This window comes from Boleophthalmus pectinirostris, unplaced genomic scaffold (assembly GCF_026225935.1).
Source record: "Boleophthalmus pectinirostris isolate CB_2022bp ecotype Guang Dong unplaced genomic scaffold, ASM2622593v1 HiC_scaffold_4, whole genome shotgun sequence".
Taxonomy (NCBI): domain Eukaryota; kingdom Metazoa; phylum Chordata; class Actinopteri; order Gobiiformes; family Gobiidae; genus Boleophthalmus; species Boleophthalmus pectinirostris.
In genome coordinates, this window is record NW_026571353.1 from 27,031,742 (window position 1) to 27,047,462 (window position 15,721).

Here is a 15,721-nt window from a genome sequence, read left to right on the forward strand (position 1 = left end):
ATGAAACTGCAATAAACTATGAGAACACACACTTAAACACTCAACGGGCATAATAACGGGCATTGTGTAACCTTTAATATCACTTGCTTGTCTCCGTGGTAACTGTACGGCATAAACTTATCTCCATGACTCCACCAGACAATGTTACAGGCCTGGACAGGTGAGCCTAATCAGATTTCAAAATAAAATAAATCAAAATAAATGCAAGAAAAAGAAGCTCCTTCACAACAAACATGTGCTTGTGCTTGAGATGTTATTGCTTTGCCTAGAATGTTCTGCATTAAACTTGCCCGATTAGAATTCAAAAACAGATGTAATACTAAATAAGTACAAGATAAAGAAGTTTAATTCCTTTAACACAATAACCACAGCATGAAGAGAAGATGTGCATTACAACGTCACTCTGCCCACTACACAACTGAAACACAGAACAGAAGAAAACACAGAGAAGACATGACCTTTAATGAAATGAAACTGCAATGAACCATGAGAGCACGCTCCCAAACACTCAACAGGCAAGTCATATTAAAGGTGTACTATGTAACCTTTCCAGTGAAATGTTGCCTTGTCTATATGGCATTAAACTTGTCTATCTCCTTGACAAGCAAGTGACACCACAAGACCAAGTTATAGATCTCATTCTTCAGTAAGCGAGCCCAGTCAGAATTCAAAATAATTCAAATTAAATCTAAACTGAAGAAGCTTAATGCCATATTGTGGAACATTTCAGCAATAATGTCTCCATAGAGAAAAAAACTGTTATATTCCTTCTGTCAGATAGAGATGAATTTTAAAGGTGCACCATGTAACTTTTCGGTTGGGGGTCCGTCACCTTCTTGTTTCTATGGAAATGTCATGGTGTCATTGTGGCCGGGGCTGCATCTCTACAGATCTGACCAGTAACTTGGCCTGTTTTGGTCTCCCTGATGATAGAAAGGTTTAATGCCACACTGTGAAACATTTCAACATCTCCATGGAGAAAAGCAGGTGGCAGACCCTCCACCAGAAAAGTTACACAAAGTTACTTTTTTGTACCTTAAGTGGTGAAAGAAGTTATCCAAATATTTACTCCAACCCTAGGAATCTATCTCAGCCTCGTTCTGTAGTCGATTGTTGTGTCATTGAGCAAGACACCATCATACAACTTGCAAGTACAGTTTATTTACTTAATAAACATAATACAGCTTACATGTTCACCCTGGTTTATAACAAAAACACACATTTACAAAATAAAAACAATATATATTTTGCATAATTTAAAATGTATAAATAGCCCTATCTTCATATGTGCAGAGGCTAATTGTTTACAAATGCAGGGTTATTTTTCGGTGTGGGCTTTTGTTCAGGTGAATGTTTCCTGTTTTGCTGGACAGAAGGCACACAAGAGGATGTTAAATTCTTCCATGTTTTGTTTAATAACATTGCCCCACCCATGCTCAACCTGTCACCTATTTCCACACAAACCTCTAAAACAAATGTTGGGAAAAAAGCAAATGGACTTCATTAGTTAAAGGCTAATTTAGCAGTGATAGATGTATAGAAAATGATAAATTACTTAAAATACAATTCCCAAACTAAACTTCAATTAAGCTTAGATGTTGCCACTTGCTTGATTTTTAATATCATGGCAAAGATGGTTAGAGTGTTGATCTTGACAAAATCTAATCGACAGAGGAACCCTGCAGCTCTTTTTAAATAGCTTTGAAACATATTGCACACTTTTGCATTGTGCTTTCTCTCTGTAAACCACAAATGAGGATGAGTGCCTGTGCTTCCTCTCTCCAAGGAAGACAAATTGCGACCTCTACTGGCAGAAAAACGCAATTTCAGTATAATATAATGTAAATACATGTACAATTCAACTTGTAATATGGTTTTTATTTACCGTTCATCTGGATGTCATAACTTACCAGAACACTGCAAATATTGCCTTAGAATTAAAACTTCTCAAAATGGTTTCGCCCGTACAGAACACCCCCGCTGTCTGAGCAAACTTGTACCGTTCCAAGATGGCGGCCTCCGTGTGGAAGCGCTGTGTGACTGCGGCTGTCAAAGTTAAATGTTTTTCACAATCTTTCACTGGTACGTTTATGTCCTTTTTGCATACATTTTATATGATCGCATTTTCCATAAAACAGTTATTCACTGGTCTTTAAATCAATTATTTTAGCTTAAATGCATTTTAATAACTGTATTTGATCCTAAAGATGCTAGCCATGTTGACAACATCAGTGAAGTGACTTTGCTAATGAATGTATCCAGACTGTAAAATGCGCGTAAAATAACACATATGACCTGATGTGTCGATCTAGTGAGAAGATGCCTGCTGTCTGCAGCTTACACAGACACCAAAGTGTGGGAGGCCAGAGAGAAGGATCCTCAGAACTTGGGTAAGATCTGTACAAGACTGTGACACTATTGTACATTTGTATAAAGTACACTTCTCAACACTGTACATGAGCTGCAGATTTGGAGATGCTCTGAGTCACCTTGACTTGTCATATTGTTTCTCGAGGTCTTAATGAAATCTCTAAGTGACTAAAGGCCTAAGCTTAATTGAATTAGTAGCATCCTTAAAAGCGTAAAGAGTAATAATTGCGTTAAGGTGCACAATGTAACTTTTCTGGTGAGGGATGTGCCACTTGCTTGTCTCCATGAAGATGTGATTGATTTGCTTAAAATGTTCCACAGTGTCGTATTAAAATTATGGGACAGTTCTGTGGTGAGGTGACCCCACTTAGTGTCAGAATGTGTGTTTCTCGATGTATTTTGGCAATAAAAACACATTTTCATAAATGCAAGATAGTTGTAAGACCACACCATTGAACATTATATGCAAAGTAATAACTCTGTGCAGAGCAGGACTCTACAACAGAATAGTGACTTGGTGCACCTTTAACTACTGTAGAGATGTAATTTTTTGTTCTGTTTTAAAACGACTTGCACGCCGTCAGCTTTGAACACACGGGGGTGCTGCAACTTCATGTATATGTGATAAATACTATTCATGCACAAAACTTACATTTAGCTTTTGATAATATTTCTAAGATGTGTTTTTATCTGTAGTATGTCTTTACTTTGACAAGGGCAACATACAGTTACATATTTTAAGAAGCTCTTTCTTGCATTGTAGCTGCACTGGCCAATGTTATGGACAGGACATACGGCCGAAATCTCCCTGTCAGCTCTTTGACAGTGTCACGGGTGAGTTCATACTTACAATGTTAATAATAATATGTTTTTTATGGAAGTAATGTCTCCCATTTGTTTTCTAGTTTGTCGACAACATCTCTTCTACAGAGGAAGTTGATCAAGCAGAATATTACTTGTACAAGTAAGTTTTTCCTCTTTCTGAGAAGTCATTCTGTTATTCTCTGAACCAATTGCAGAAGTGTCCTGTTTACTCTGGAATTTTATCACATATTCACAATTCAGTGAATTTAAACAAAGGACAGTGTATCATGTTGTAGTGTAGTGATAATCCTATCAGTTGGTGCCATCAAAATTTGTCACCTCAGGACCGACTTAAAGGGTTGACATTATACTATTTTCTGGTCTTTTACAGTGCTGTTTCCTCATCAAAAACATCCCTGGATTTGTGTTTTGTTTCATTCACACATGTTTAACACCGAAACACTGCATATTTAGGATATGTTGTTTTGAATTCCACTTTGTGATGTCATGTGGTGGTACAGGGAGTGCTCCACTGTGCTTTTAAACTTCTTACACTTTCACTAGAATTTTGTCTGATGTAGGCCCTTTAAAGGTGCACTATGTAACTTTACTGGAGACAGGAATATCACAGGCTTGTCTCTATTATTGCTTTATTGATTCAAGAATATGGGCTTAAACCTCAATCCAATTTATTCAGTTCAGTTCTGATGGCAGCACCTGCTTTTGCTCATGAAGACAGGTCAGTTCGATGCCATACTATTGAACGTCTCAGGCAAAGCAATAACATCGCCATGAAGACAATACAGTTACATAATGCATCTTGATTCAAACATCTGTTGCTAAATTACTATATTTTTGTTGGAATTATATTTTCAGATTTCGTCATAGTCCAAACTGTTGGTACTTGAGAGACTGGACCATTCACAGCTGGATCCGGCAATGTTTGAAATACAACCGAAGGGAGAAGGCCCTGCACACGTTACAAAACAAGGTACAAGTTTATTTAGTTTTCATCAGGGCAAGCATCCTTATGTTGTTTGGACTGAAGGAAGCGGCTTTCATGTAAACAAACTTATCACGGGACGCTGATCAAAGCTTTCTTTCATTTTGAATGATTACAGACCGAGTGCAACCACCCAGATGTTTTCTCACACTTATCTGATGCACCTCTAAACACATACACAGTGCCAGACTTTATGGTTTTTACAGATGTTATGGTTGTGGGAATATTAACAACAATTGATATCCTCAAATAGATTTTTTTACTCCCAGTGATCATAATTAAATGTCCTGTATTACACAAAATTGATTCTTATGAGCTCTAAGCCATGTTATAATGTAGTGTTTGTTTCTTTCACACATGTTTAAATGTTATTATTTTATTATTATTATTAGTTTGTCGACATCTCCAAAGCTCAAAATGCTCTGTTCCACTTTGCGATGTCATGTAGTGGTAGTTTTCAAGTCAATAGCGACCTTTTACGTTCAGTTAACAAGAGCTTGGCAATACATTTCTCATAAATTTTACCCACAGACTTTCACAAAAAAATATGTATATTAAAAGTTTGAAAGTAGCTTTGTGGTGACTAATGACCACATGACCTACAGTTTTATTTAAAATCTATTTCTGAAACTTTATAAACTAAATAAAGTTATTAAATACACAGAATCACAGAATCTTGCGTTTTGTCTCATGTCTTTGGACCTAATTAGTTATTAGTTAGTTATTATTAGTTCGATATTAGTTTGCATGTCGCTGGTTAGTCTCTGGAGTGCTGCAGTACCTCTTAATATTTGAATTTTTTAAAATATCTATTGGAAAAATGAATGGAAAAATTACTAGACGTTTACTGTTGAGCTGTGTATCCACTTCTACTTGTCCCGGGTAATATTACATACACATGTTTAATCGATCTTACATAATTGTTTATTTCTGCAGGTCCAGTATGGCATATTCCCAGACGGCTTCACATTCAATCTGCTAATCGACTCATACATTAAAGACGAGGACTATAAAAGTAAGTCTATTGTAATCTATAGGGTTGCTATGGAAGCAGGAACAGTCTCTATACGTCTGAATGCATTCTTCTCGACTCGTACAGACTGTTTTGTCCAATCTTTTAGATCAAGTTTCAAACATTTCCTCTCTTGTTTGCTCAGTACAGAAGTTATGAAACACCTGGATGTCTGGCCTGCTATCACAAAGGCTAGTATACAGTGGTGGAAGAAGTATTTAATTTTGAGTAAAAGTACAGATACTGGGGAAAAAAAACAACACCTCAAATAAAAGTCATGAAAAAAATCTACTTAGGTGAAAGTATTAAATTACCCATTTAAAAATGCACTTAAAAGAGTGAAAAGTCAAAGTATTTGATGCCGATTTTGAGATCCAATAAAGCTTCAAATTTAGTGATTTTAATAAAAGACGTGTTTAATTTTGTTCAACAGAAACAATTGAAATGTTTTTCTGTTGTATATTTTTGTTTGCTCAAATGACAGGACATGTTAAAAATAAACCCTCAGCTTTTTCAGCGGGTCTGAAAAAAAATACTTTTACTTTTCGATCCTTTACAGAAATACAGTAGAGTAGAAAGCACAGATACTATACTATAATGTAGTGAAGTATCCACTTTAAAATGTAAGTAAGTAAGTAAGCTACAGATACCTCTTTTTTAACTTAAGTACAGTACTTTACCACTTATACTTGTTACATTTCACCACTGCTGTATATATAATGTATTGTCAACAAATAGTTACATAACGTAATATGCAAATTATTTACAGAGTTATTTTGCATCCTTATTTAGCTTAATCCTTAATTGTAACTTAAATAAAGAATTAAATGAAAGTTTGTTAGCATTGTCAACATTGATTAAAGCTTACTAGGAAAAGGTAATATATAATGATGTGTTTGTACAGGTGCGTGTGCTGTGGTGGAAGAGGTGATGCTTCAGGAGGCGTTTGATCTCCCCTCTACGCAGATTCTGTCTTTTTACGCTTTGGGACGTTATCTAGCAACTAAACCGGAACTTACGGTAAATTAAGCTGCACCAAACTACACAAGTTTGTTTAATTAAAGCTACATTATCTTATTTACCAACTGTAAAAGGAGGAAGTATGTATTTAAATCTGCCTAACTGGGTCCTAGTAGTGCTGAACGATTTGGGGAAAATATCTAACTGAGGTTTTGATGTGCTTTTTGGACTTCAAACAACCACATTATGGATATTAGTACGTAGCACGTAGTGTCCATGATGTCTTTGAACTCTTAATATTTGAAATTTCGAAAAGTGTTTAAAAATTTAACGAAAATGTGTTTCCAAAACCAGAGCAAGCGTTCAGTGCTGCTTTTGAGTATACTGATGGACTTGGGAGAAAACACAAAAGTTACTTATTTAAAAGAGTAGACTCATTACTCCAGGTACCAGGTTAATTTAGTAGTATTTTTTTTTATTTACATTGTGCTTTTGGCTTCCTTGTTTAAGGTGGTCAAAAAATCAATACCAAGGTACTAATCGATCGTATAACTAACCAAATATTAAACATGTACCAGTGCTGAAAAATAAGATAAAGGTGAACCATTGCTCAATAACATACTTTTTTTTTTTTTTACTATAAATTTTTTTACTATATTTCCAAAGAAAATTTACTGTTCAGACCTGGTTTCGATGTTGTAGCACTTGGAAAGCCAAATATTTTTTTAGTGGTACATGTCATCTGTGTGTAAGAAGTATTATGAAAGCAAGTAAAAATATACAAATGATAAATGAACGCTTTCACTCAAAAACACATTTTGAGTGTGACTTAAAACATGGGACTTTTTTCAGTCTGTCAGCTGAATGATTGAAATGTACAAGTATGTGTAAAAATAAGGTGACGTCGTGTTTTTATTGCAGTTAAACCGTGACGGCACAGTACAGGTAAAATATGTGCGCTGGGCCTCTTTGGGTTTATGTATGTATTAAGAAAATATAAGGACTCAGTTTTGTACAACTTATTTTGAGTGTTAAAGTTTTTATAGTTTATAAAAGTGCCAACAATGTTCTAGGTTTGAATGGGGCTTTTCTCCTTAATACAATAGTTATTAATGTTCAAAGAAAGTTATTATTATTATTTTAGAAGTAAAATTAAATCATTTCAATTAAATGCATGAAAAAAAAAAACACATACAGAAACTTGAACGTAAACTGCTCTTTCCTCTGATTGATTATGGAGTTGTGTTTTGTTCATTCACACATCCTGCTTTATTAATCTGTCTACATTTCCCAAGCTCAAAATTCTCTGTTCCACCTTGTGATGAAGCTGTAGTTCTTAAGTTAACCAATACCTTTTACCTTTAGTTGAGATTGGCTATTCCAGGGCGGAGACTATACAAGTGATTCTAGTGAAATAGGGGTGTGCAGAAATATCGAAATATCAATATATCGTATCGTTTAATGTGAGTATTTTTTGGTATATTTTACTAAATGATTTTGTTACAGTGCTACAAATTTGTTGCTTGTTTAGAGGATTTATGCAAAATATTTCACATTTTCACTGTTTCAATTATTAAAATGGCTGTGTTTCATGTTAACTTCGATCAAGAAGTGGCTTAACATAGACTTTTAGTATCGCAGTATATATATATATATTTTTAAACTGTATCAAATCAGTTTGACATATATTGTATCGTATTGAAAGTGCACTGTATCAAAGTATGTATCATATCAGCAACTTCTTGATACCCAGTCCTACTATTGAAGTTGTATGGAGTTTAAAAACACAGTGGAGCACTTCCTGTATTACCACTTGACATCACCACAGAGTGTTTTCCACTTGAGAGGAGAACAAGCAGCCCAAATATGCATGTTTTGTGTGTTAAAAATGTGTGAATGACAGGTAAGCGTAATATGGGCCCTTTAAATAAAAAGTAAAACTCAAACTCATCTAAATCCTTAAAGATCATGGTCCCTCTGATTACTCACATCAGGTTTTGTAGTTTACATGTCATTTAGGTAATCGTAAAGCAACAGAAATCTGATTATAATTTTGGTGTGCCAGTGGGAATGAAAGTTTAAAAAGCTTCTCACTGGTGACTCGTGATTAACTGTAAAATGTTGATGTTTCTTCCCAAAACTGTAACACAAAAATTTGAAATGATGGAGCCGGAGGAGCCCCCATGGACATTTCCTATTTAGAACTCAGCGTCTATCGAGTCAGCTCTGCCCATTTATATACACAGTCTATGATTTCCTCCATTGAACCTGATACATGCACTGCTGAGTTTGCAGACAGTGCAGTCTGGTTCTCCTGACTCGGACCGTTTCAGCCCAAGACATTTTGATTAGATAAGTTTATGTGCTTTAGACAGTATTACATAGTGTACCTGATAAATACATTATGCTCAAATTGAATAACCGCATGTTTAGTTAAAGGTGCACAGCGTAATTTTTCTGGTCTATTTTGATTTTATTACAGGTCTTTTCTTCTTTACTGGAGTCACTTCTACACAGATCCGACTTGTAATTTGACTCTCCATGGAGCTAAATAAGTTTATGGACTATTTTGAGTGCTTTGTATGTATAAAGTTCATTAAAAAGTGTGGAGTTTGTGTGCCTCCTGCTCATTTGACAAATGCTCAAAGTTGTTTCAGACACCTCCAGTCACTTGCTTAATATTATATTATATAATAATAATTGCTCAACAAATAGCCTATACAAATATATTCAACAAACTTTAATTATGTTTAATTTGCAGTGAAGTCAAGTGGCGGTTTGGGAAGGAAAGTTTTTTGTAAATTACAGGAAGTAGCGCTAAAATCTAAAAAGGAATACCTGAATTTCTGAAATTGTATTCCTTTTTTGCTTGGGATATTCCACTGTATAGCATTAAACATATCCAGCTTCATGGAAACCAACAAGTGACATCACTAGGCAGATCTGTGGAGAGCTGATCTTGCTCACAATATGAATTAATGTTTATCTATTTTTGAGCAATAAAACACATGTCTCTCTTGCATTTATTCAAGTTTACAGTCACACTGGAACATTTTAGGCAAATAATACAGCATCTTCATGGATGCAGAAATGGCAACAGAGTAGTTCTGAGTTCTTCTCTCAAACATAAAACACTCTGTTCCTTAAAGAATCTTAAAGAGTCAATTTTGTGTAATATGGAATGGTTTAGTTAAAATAATAGTCTAACCCGTCAAATGCAATTTACAGACATGGCAACTAATAACTAACCAGGCTGGCGCCACCTAGTGTCTCTGCTCAATTTCATTTCTCTTCAGAGACTAGGTCAGGAATCGGAATACAGTAGAGGGTTTGCAAGAACCTCAGAAGTGCGAGTCCGGGCACCAGCCAATCAGCAAAGAGTCATATATTCTGTGTTGGCAATGATTCCTGAGATCGAGGATTTAAAGCTGGAACAAAGAGAATGTTTGTTGCATTTTATCAAGGGGAAAGACGTTACTGCCCTTCTTCCTACGGGATTTGGGAAAAGCTTAATATACCAGTTAGCCCCATTAGCGGTGCATTACTTACGTTGGTTAAATAATTGGTACAACCAATTACAGCAATTGATTAAATAAAAAAGTACCTGCCTACCGTCAAGTGAACGAATCCTAATGCTGTGAGGTGAAACTGATAACTACTGTAAAAAAGAGAATTAAACATTTCACACATTTTCCTCCCCTAAGCAGCATTGTAACTGAAACTTGTCATTTTAAAAACACACATTTATTTGCATGACCTTTGTTGTTTCAGGTGTCTGAGGAACGGGCACTGGGAGCTTCTTTCCTCCTCTGTGGCCTCACAAATAACAGCACCATAGGCCTCAGTGCTCAGTTCATTGGACACACCCTCCTCGGTGAGTAAGAACCGCTGTCTTTTTAAAATTTAATTGACAGTTTTTCATGTTGGTGTCACTACTTTGGGCACGTCTTAAAAACAAAAAACAATCAATGTGTTTGGAGAAGGATGAAGAATTTGCACTTTTCTCATACCAGTTAACTATGTTTTGAGTGGTGAAATTAACAGATCTCTACCAAAATCAACATTTGAAGCTTTTTTAGATCCCAAAAATATGTGTGATTTACTTTTTACTCTTTTAAGTGCATTTTTAAACAAATAAGTAGATGTTTTTCATGTGATACTTTTACTTTTACATGAATATTTCTTTGCTCTAGTATGTGTATTTTACTTAAGTAACAAAATTGAGTACTTCATCCACCACTGTATTTTTTTGTTTAGGTAAAGTGGAGATGCAGAATGGGATCCACGCTGTGTTTAAAGGCATGCCTCTGCACTGGGGCCATGGATACGTGGACAGAGCTCTGGCCGTGATGGAGAGGGTGGCTGCAGAGACCGGAGATGTCACATTGACGAAAGACGCAGTAAGAACCACTCACTCATTCGTTAAATAAACACTGCGTTGTTGTTTAGGCTGTTTGCGTGTCATCTAAACACATTTACCATTAGCTGAATCACCAGAACTGAAGCGGTGGATGGATCTCACATGTTTTGGTAGAGAATCTGTGCAAATATTTATAGCAAAGGAGAACAAATAAATATAAAATGCAAAAGAAAAAAAATGTTTGAGGGATTTCAAGGTACACTGTGTAACTTTTTGTCCGCCTGATTCGTAGAAATGGTATTGCTTAGCCTAGAATGTTCCACAATATTGCACAAAACTCCTCTATATCCCCATGAAGACAAGCAAATGATGGCACCAGGTCAAACAACTACAAATTTATGGACAGGTAAATCTACTCACAGCAAAAATGTGTGTTTTTCAAGGTATTTTTAAGCCCATAAAAATACATCTAGTGAATAAATCTTCAATAAAGACTGGCAGTTCCAGGGCTGAAGTCATTCACATGATTCTAGAGCAGATGTATGGATGTATGTGTCATTTGAGAAAAGAACTTAGCCTAAATATGCAGGATTTGTGTGTTAATGTGTGAATGTAACAAAACACAATTCAAGATAGATGAGGTTTGATGAGGAAACAACATTATAATTAGCCAGGCTGCTGCCACCTAGTACCTCCACTCAATTTAATTTCTTTCCGCGACGAGGAATCGGAATACACTAGACAATTTGCAAGAACCCTGGAAGCTGTAGACCGAGCATCAGCCAATCAGCGAAGCGCCATACATTATGTGTTGGCAACAATTCCCGAGATCAAGGATTTAAAGTCGGAACAAAGAGAATGTTTGGTGAATTTTATCAAGGGGAAAGACGTTATTGTCCTTCCTATAGGATTTGGGAAAAGCTTAATATATCAGTTAGCCCTGTTAGCGGCGCATTACATACATCATGTCCAAATAGCAGCGATTGGTTAAATTAAAAAAGTACCCGCCTACCGTCGAGCGAACAAATTCTAATGCTGCGAAGTCAGACGGTTTCCACGAAGTGAAACCAGCTGATGAATCAGGCTACTTTATAATAACTTAAATCAGAAAATGGCGTAATATGTGCCCTTTAAGCAACAAACTTGTCTGCAACAAGTTTCACTGGTCACCCTCTGTTCCCAGTCCCACCCTGTGATACAAGAACATATTGATCTTAACTGGGCATTTGCGTCATTGCTTTCTCATAATGGACCTGTCTCCTTACATTGCACATGCCTGTTGTCATATTAGTTATATTTTTACATGTGTGCTTGCCCAGGGGTATAATTTCATATATTTTGCATTGTGCTGTTTCATAATTAAGCTTTGTCCAAATGTAATGAGATTTTAAAGAGCCTGTAGCATGAAGGATGTCCAAGAGAATGAAAGGAACAAGGGGCAAAAGTGCCTTTGTCAGATACGGGCACCACAATAACATCAATGGAGCCAATATGGTGTGGGCAAGGCAGGAAATATTACATTGAAGAAGGTGCAGGTCTGTGTAGCCTGGAGTCAGGCACCTCTCACATCAAATCTGCAGCCTCTTTTGTCATTGCGCAGATGATCTTATTCACTCTCGCATGAGAGAGTGAGAAATGTATTTTAAGGTCCTATATTATGCAGCATGAACTCTTTTTAGCTTTAAGCCATGTTATAATATTATTACCTCATCAAAAACATACCTAGAGTTGTGTTTTTTGTTTCATTCACACATTGGATTAATCCAACATTATTCATCTTCAATGCACAAAATGCTCTGTTCCACTTTATGATGTCAAGTAGTGGAAGTTTTCAAGGTAAGAGCTCCTTTTATCTTTAGTTCAATACAGATTGATCATTTCAGTGCGGAAATTATCCAAATGATTCCAGTGAAGGTGAATGGGGTTTAAAAACACAGTGGAACAAAGCGTTTTCAGTTTTCAGTTGAAGAGAAAACTGAATATGCAGAAATTGTGTGTTAACTAATTATGTTAAAGAAAATAATATTAAAATGTATATTTAAAATGGCAAAAAACATGTTTAATGAATACAAATACATAAAAATAATTCTTCTTTTTGTTCATCTTCTCACTCCTACTTGTAAATGAACTAGAAGTGAAAATTATTGTTGTCAATCTCCAGAATAAATATTTCACTTTCAGGTCTTTAATTGACATTTTCAGATCTTCAAGAGGATGGTGATGGTTGAGACACTTTACCAGTTTTAGTCTTATAATTTCCTCATATGCAAGTAATAAAATGTTATATATAATTCTTAATGCCTTACCTTAAAAGCATATTTTCTATTATTGTGTTTAGTTGGATCTGATGGGTGGTGTGCTCGATGACTTGTCCTCTGAGTCCGAGTCCTCTGGAGAAGACACTGAGGAAGAGGATGAGAAAAAACAGGATGCAGTCGATGAAGACGATGAAGCTGAACGTGCAAAGTTACCTCAATATGTCGCCAGGTTCAAGGTTTGTGTTGCTGTTAATCTGATTGAATGACTCAAGTTTTTAATTTGTGCATAAAGGATAATATAGATTTGGTACTTTAGAATAATGATCTAGTTTTTTGATGGAATTATTATTAGTAGTACCCTATTCAGCTGTAGAAATGAGTACATTTCACAATTCTCTTTTCACTGCACTGCTGCTAATCAGACAGTGAAGTTGAGTTGAGATATTTGCAACCCTTTTCAGCTTATTGAACATGGTTCCTAAAGTAGACTTGCATCAGCAAAATTGTCTACGGTAATTGTCCTAACAAATCTATGGATATTTCACAATTCAAACAGATTCTAGATCCATTGTATGAAAGCACTTATTCACATCTCCTTTTTTTTTTGCGAATACTGTGCTATATCGTATTATTGATCTTATTAAAGAAAGAAGCCCACTGACTTCCACGTTAGAAAACTGCAATGCCCAATGGATGCAGACGTCTCTGTAAACCATGCTGAAAAAGTTGTTGGCATCTCCTATTGATAGCTGCAGATCACGCTACAAAAATGACTATGCGACGCCGCCAAATCCTTTGCATATCACAGATTAAGAAAATACAATTGGACAAAGTAATTACAGAGCAGTGGGTGTCTGCCAGGACAGTGAAAATGGGGGTTGACTGGAAAAATGGCATCTTGAAAATAAGCGATTTAAAGATTGCTCAAACATGCACGTATCACCAAATACAACTTTGGGTGAGTAAACGTTGAGGGGGAAAAAATATAACATGGTTAAAAGCTCTGAAAAGTTGATTTTACATAGTAGGTCTGCTTTAATATTGTGTCTTATTTTGTGTCTGCAGGAGCTGAGGAGCCAGTTGGAGTCCTCGGGTAAAGTTGAAGCTGCCTCTTTTCAGACTCTGGTGAACGCTTTGGCCGAAAAGGAGCTGTCTACGACGGAGGGGCCCGACCTGGAGCGATACAAGGAGCAGGTGCAGGGCTGGGAGGCAGAGAGGGCACAGCTCATCCAGAGAGAGAAAGAGATGAGAGAGAGAGCAGAGGAGGAGAAGAAGGCTCGATTAGCTGCCTCTGCCTCTGCTCAATAAACATGAACTCAAAGCACTGAACCACAAAAACATACAAACATATTTGAAGAGTTAATTTGCAAAACTGATAACTGTTTAATTTAAAGCCACACAACGTTTTGTCAAAAAATTACTAAAATAAAGGTAGACTTCCTGTTTGTTTTCATGGAAGTGTTGTTTTTTGGCAGTAATATTCCACAGTATGGCATAAAACTTCTCTATCTCCACCTCCAGAAAGTTGTATACTATCACTTTAAAGGGCCCGTATTACGCTATTTATAATCTATGTTTTATGTTGTTTCACAAACATACCTGGAGAAGTGCTTTGTTTCATTCACAATTCCTGCATATTTAGACTGACCTCTTCTCTCAAACAAAAAACACTCCTTATTATGTCAAGTGATAATACAGGAAGTGCCCCACAGCCTTGAAATAGCCAATCTCTACTGAACAAAGGTAAAAAGTTAACTTGAAAATTACCACTACATGACATCATAAGGTGGAACAGAGTATTTTGAGCTTTGCAGTATTATTCAGACATGTGTGAATAAAACAAAACACAACTCCAGGTATGTTTTTGATGAGGTAACAACTTTATAGCATGGCTTAAAGCTCACATGAGTAAATTTTGTGTAATATAGGACCTTTAAGTTAACTAAACTATCCGTGAATTGTCATCTCGCAGCTGATATAGAAGTATTGGTGCAAGCCCTGGTGTTAGTACACAAATGTGTCCGTTTAATACTGCTACGACAAAAGTAAATCTCACCTAATCTTTTTTAATGACATCTGTTTTTGCAAATAAACTCTTCCTTTCCTGTCATGTCTTCATTATATATCGCATACTAAGAGTGTTGTGTTCTTTTTTAATAAATACTGAAATGCATTTACTGCTTGAAGAGTGTTACGTCAGTAGTGGCTGCTTAAGTTGGTGATCTCATGTATACAAAAAGACAAGAAAGCTGGGAACCGTACACATCCTCCCACTCCTTTTCCTCTCTGCGATCTCTGAGCGTTTTCTCACACAAAGAGACAAAGCATCCAAGACACTGCTGATCATGCATTAAGAATATAGTTCAAGCAACTGTATTTACATCTTTTATTTCATAAACCTGACTTATGATGGGAAGAATACTTTGCAAATGTCTTTAGTTACAGAATACTGAATACCTGCTTAAAAAATAAATATAAAGATTCAACATAGCATTAATAACAGCTTTATTAGGGTGACTAAACGTCAGTTTTTCCCCGGACATGTCAGTTTTTTGCGTTCTGTCCTGGGCGTCCGGGTATTTTTTTAAGTGATGGAAATGTCCGGGTTTTCATTACCGTTCATTGGGGCCATTAAATTGAGCGTCTCTCGTAGCTCTCTATGCACTCAGAAGGAGCGAGAAGACACAAACAGGCGGTCAGTCTGCAACATGCCGAAGCGCAAATGCAGATTTAACAATGACTTGTACAAGAAATTCTCTGGTTTCTGTGCCGGTCGAGATAAGTGGGAGGCCACAGGTTACGAGGTGAAAGTAGCTCAGGGTTGAGGCCCCACCCTCCACCCCCCGTAAGGCGTCCGGGTTTTCACAAACGGAAATATTGTCACCCTAAGCTTTATATTTGTACCATTTGTTATATATTTCCTATCACTAACTGGATACTAAGAATTACACTTA

At 36.3% G+C, this 15,721-nt stretch overlaps 1 protein-coding gene across 1 annotated transcript; it reads left to right on the plus strand.

Moving 5' to 3' along the window:
- The first annotated feature begins 2,000 nt into the window (after positions 1-2,000).
- mrps27 (mitochondrial ribosomal protein S27) lies at positions 2,001-14,940 on the plus strand. Its single transcript, XM_020932355.2, has 11 exons — positions 2,001-2,082; positions 2,313-2,390; positions 3,134-3,204; positions 3,276-3,334; positions 4,051-4,165; positions 5,114-5,192; positions 6,094-6,209; positions 9,921-10,023; positions 10,407-10,549; positions 12,848-13,003; positions 13,833-14,940. Exons 1-11 carry the CDS (start codon positions 2,010-2,012, stop codon positions 14,073-14,075), a joined length of 1,236 nt encoding a protein of 411 aa, XP_020788014.2. The 5' UTR covers positions 2,001-2,009; the 3' UTR covers positions 14,076-14,940.
- The last annotated feature ends 781 nt before the right edge of the window (positions 14,941-15,721 follow it).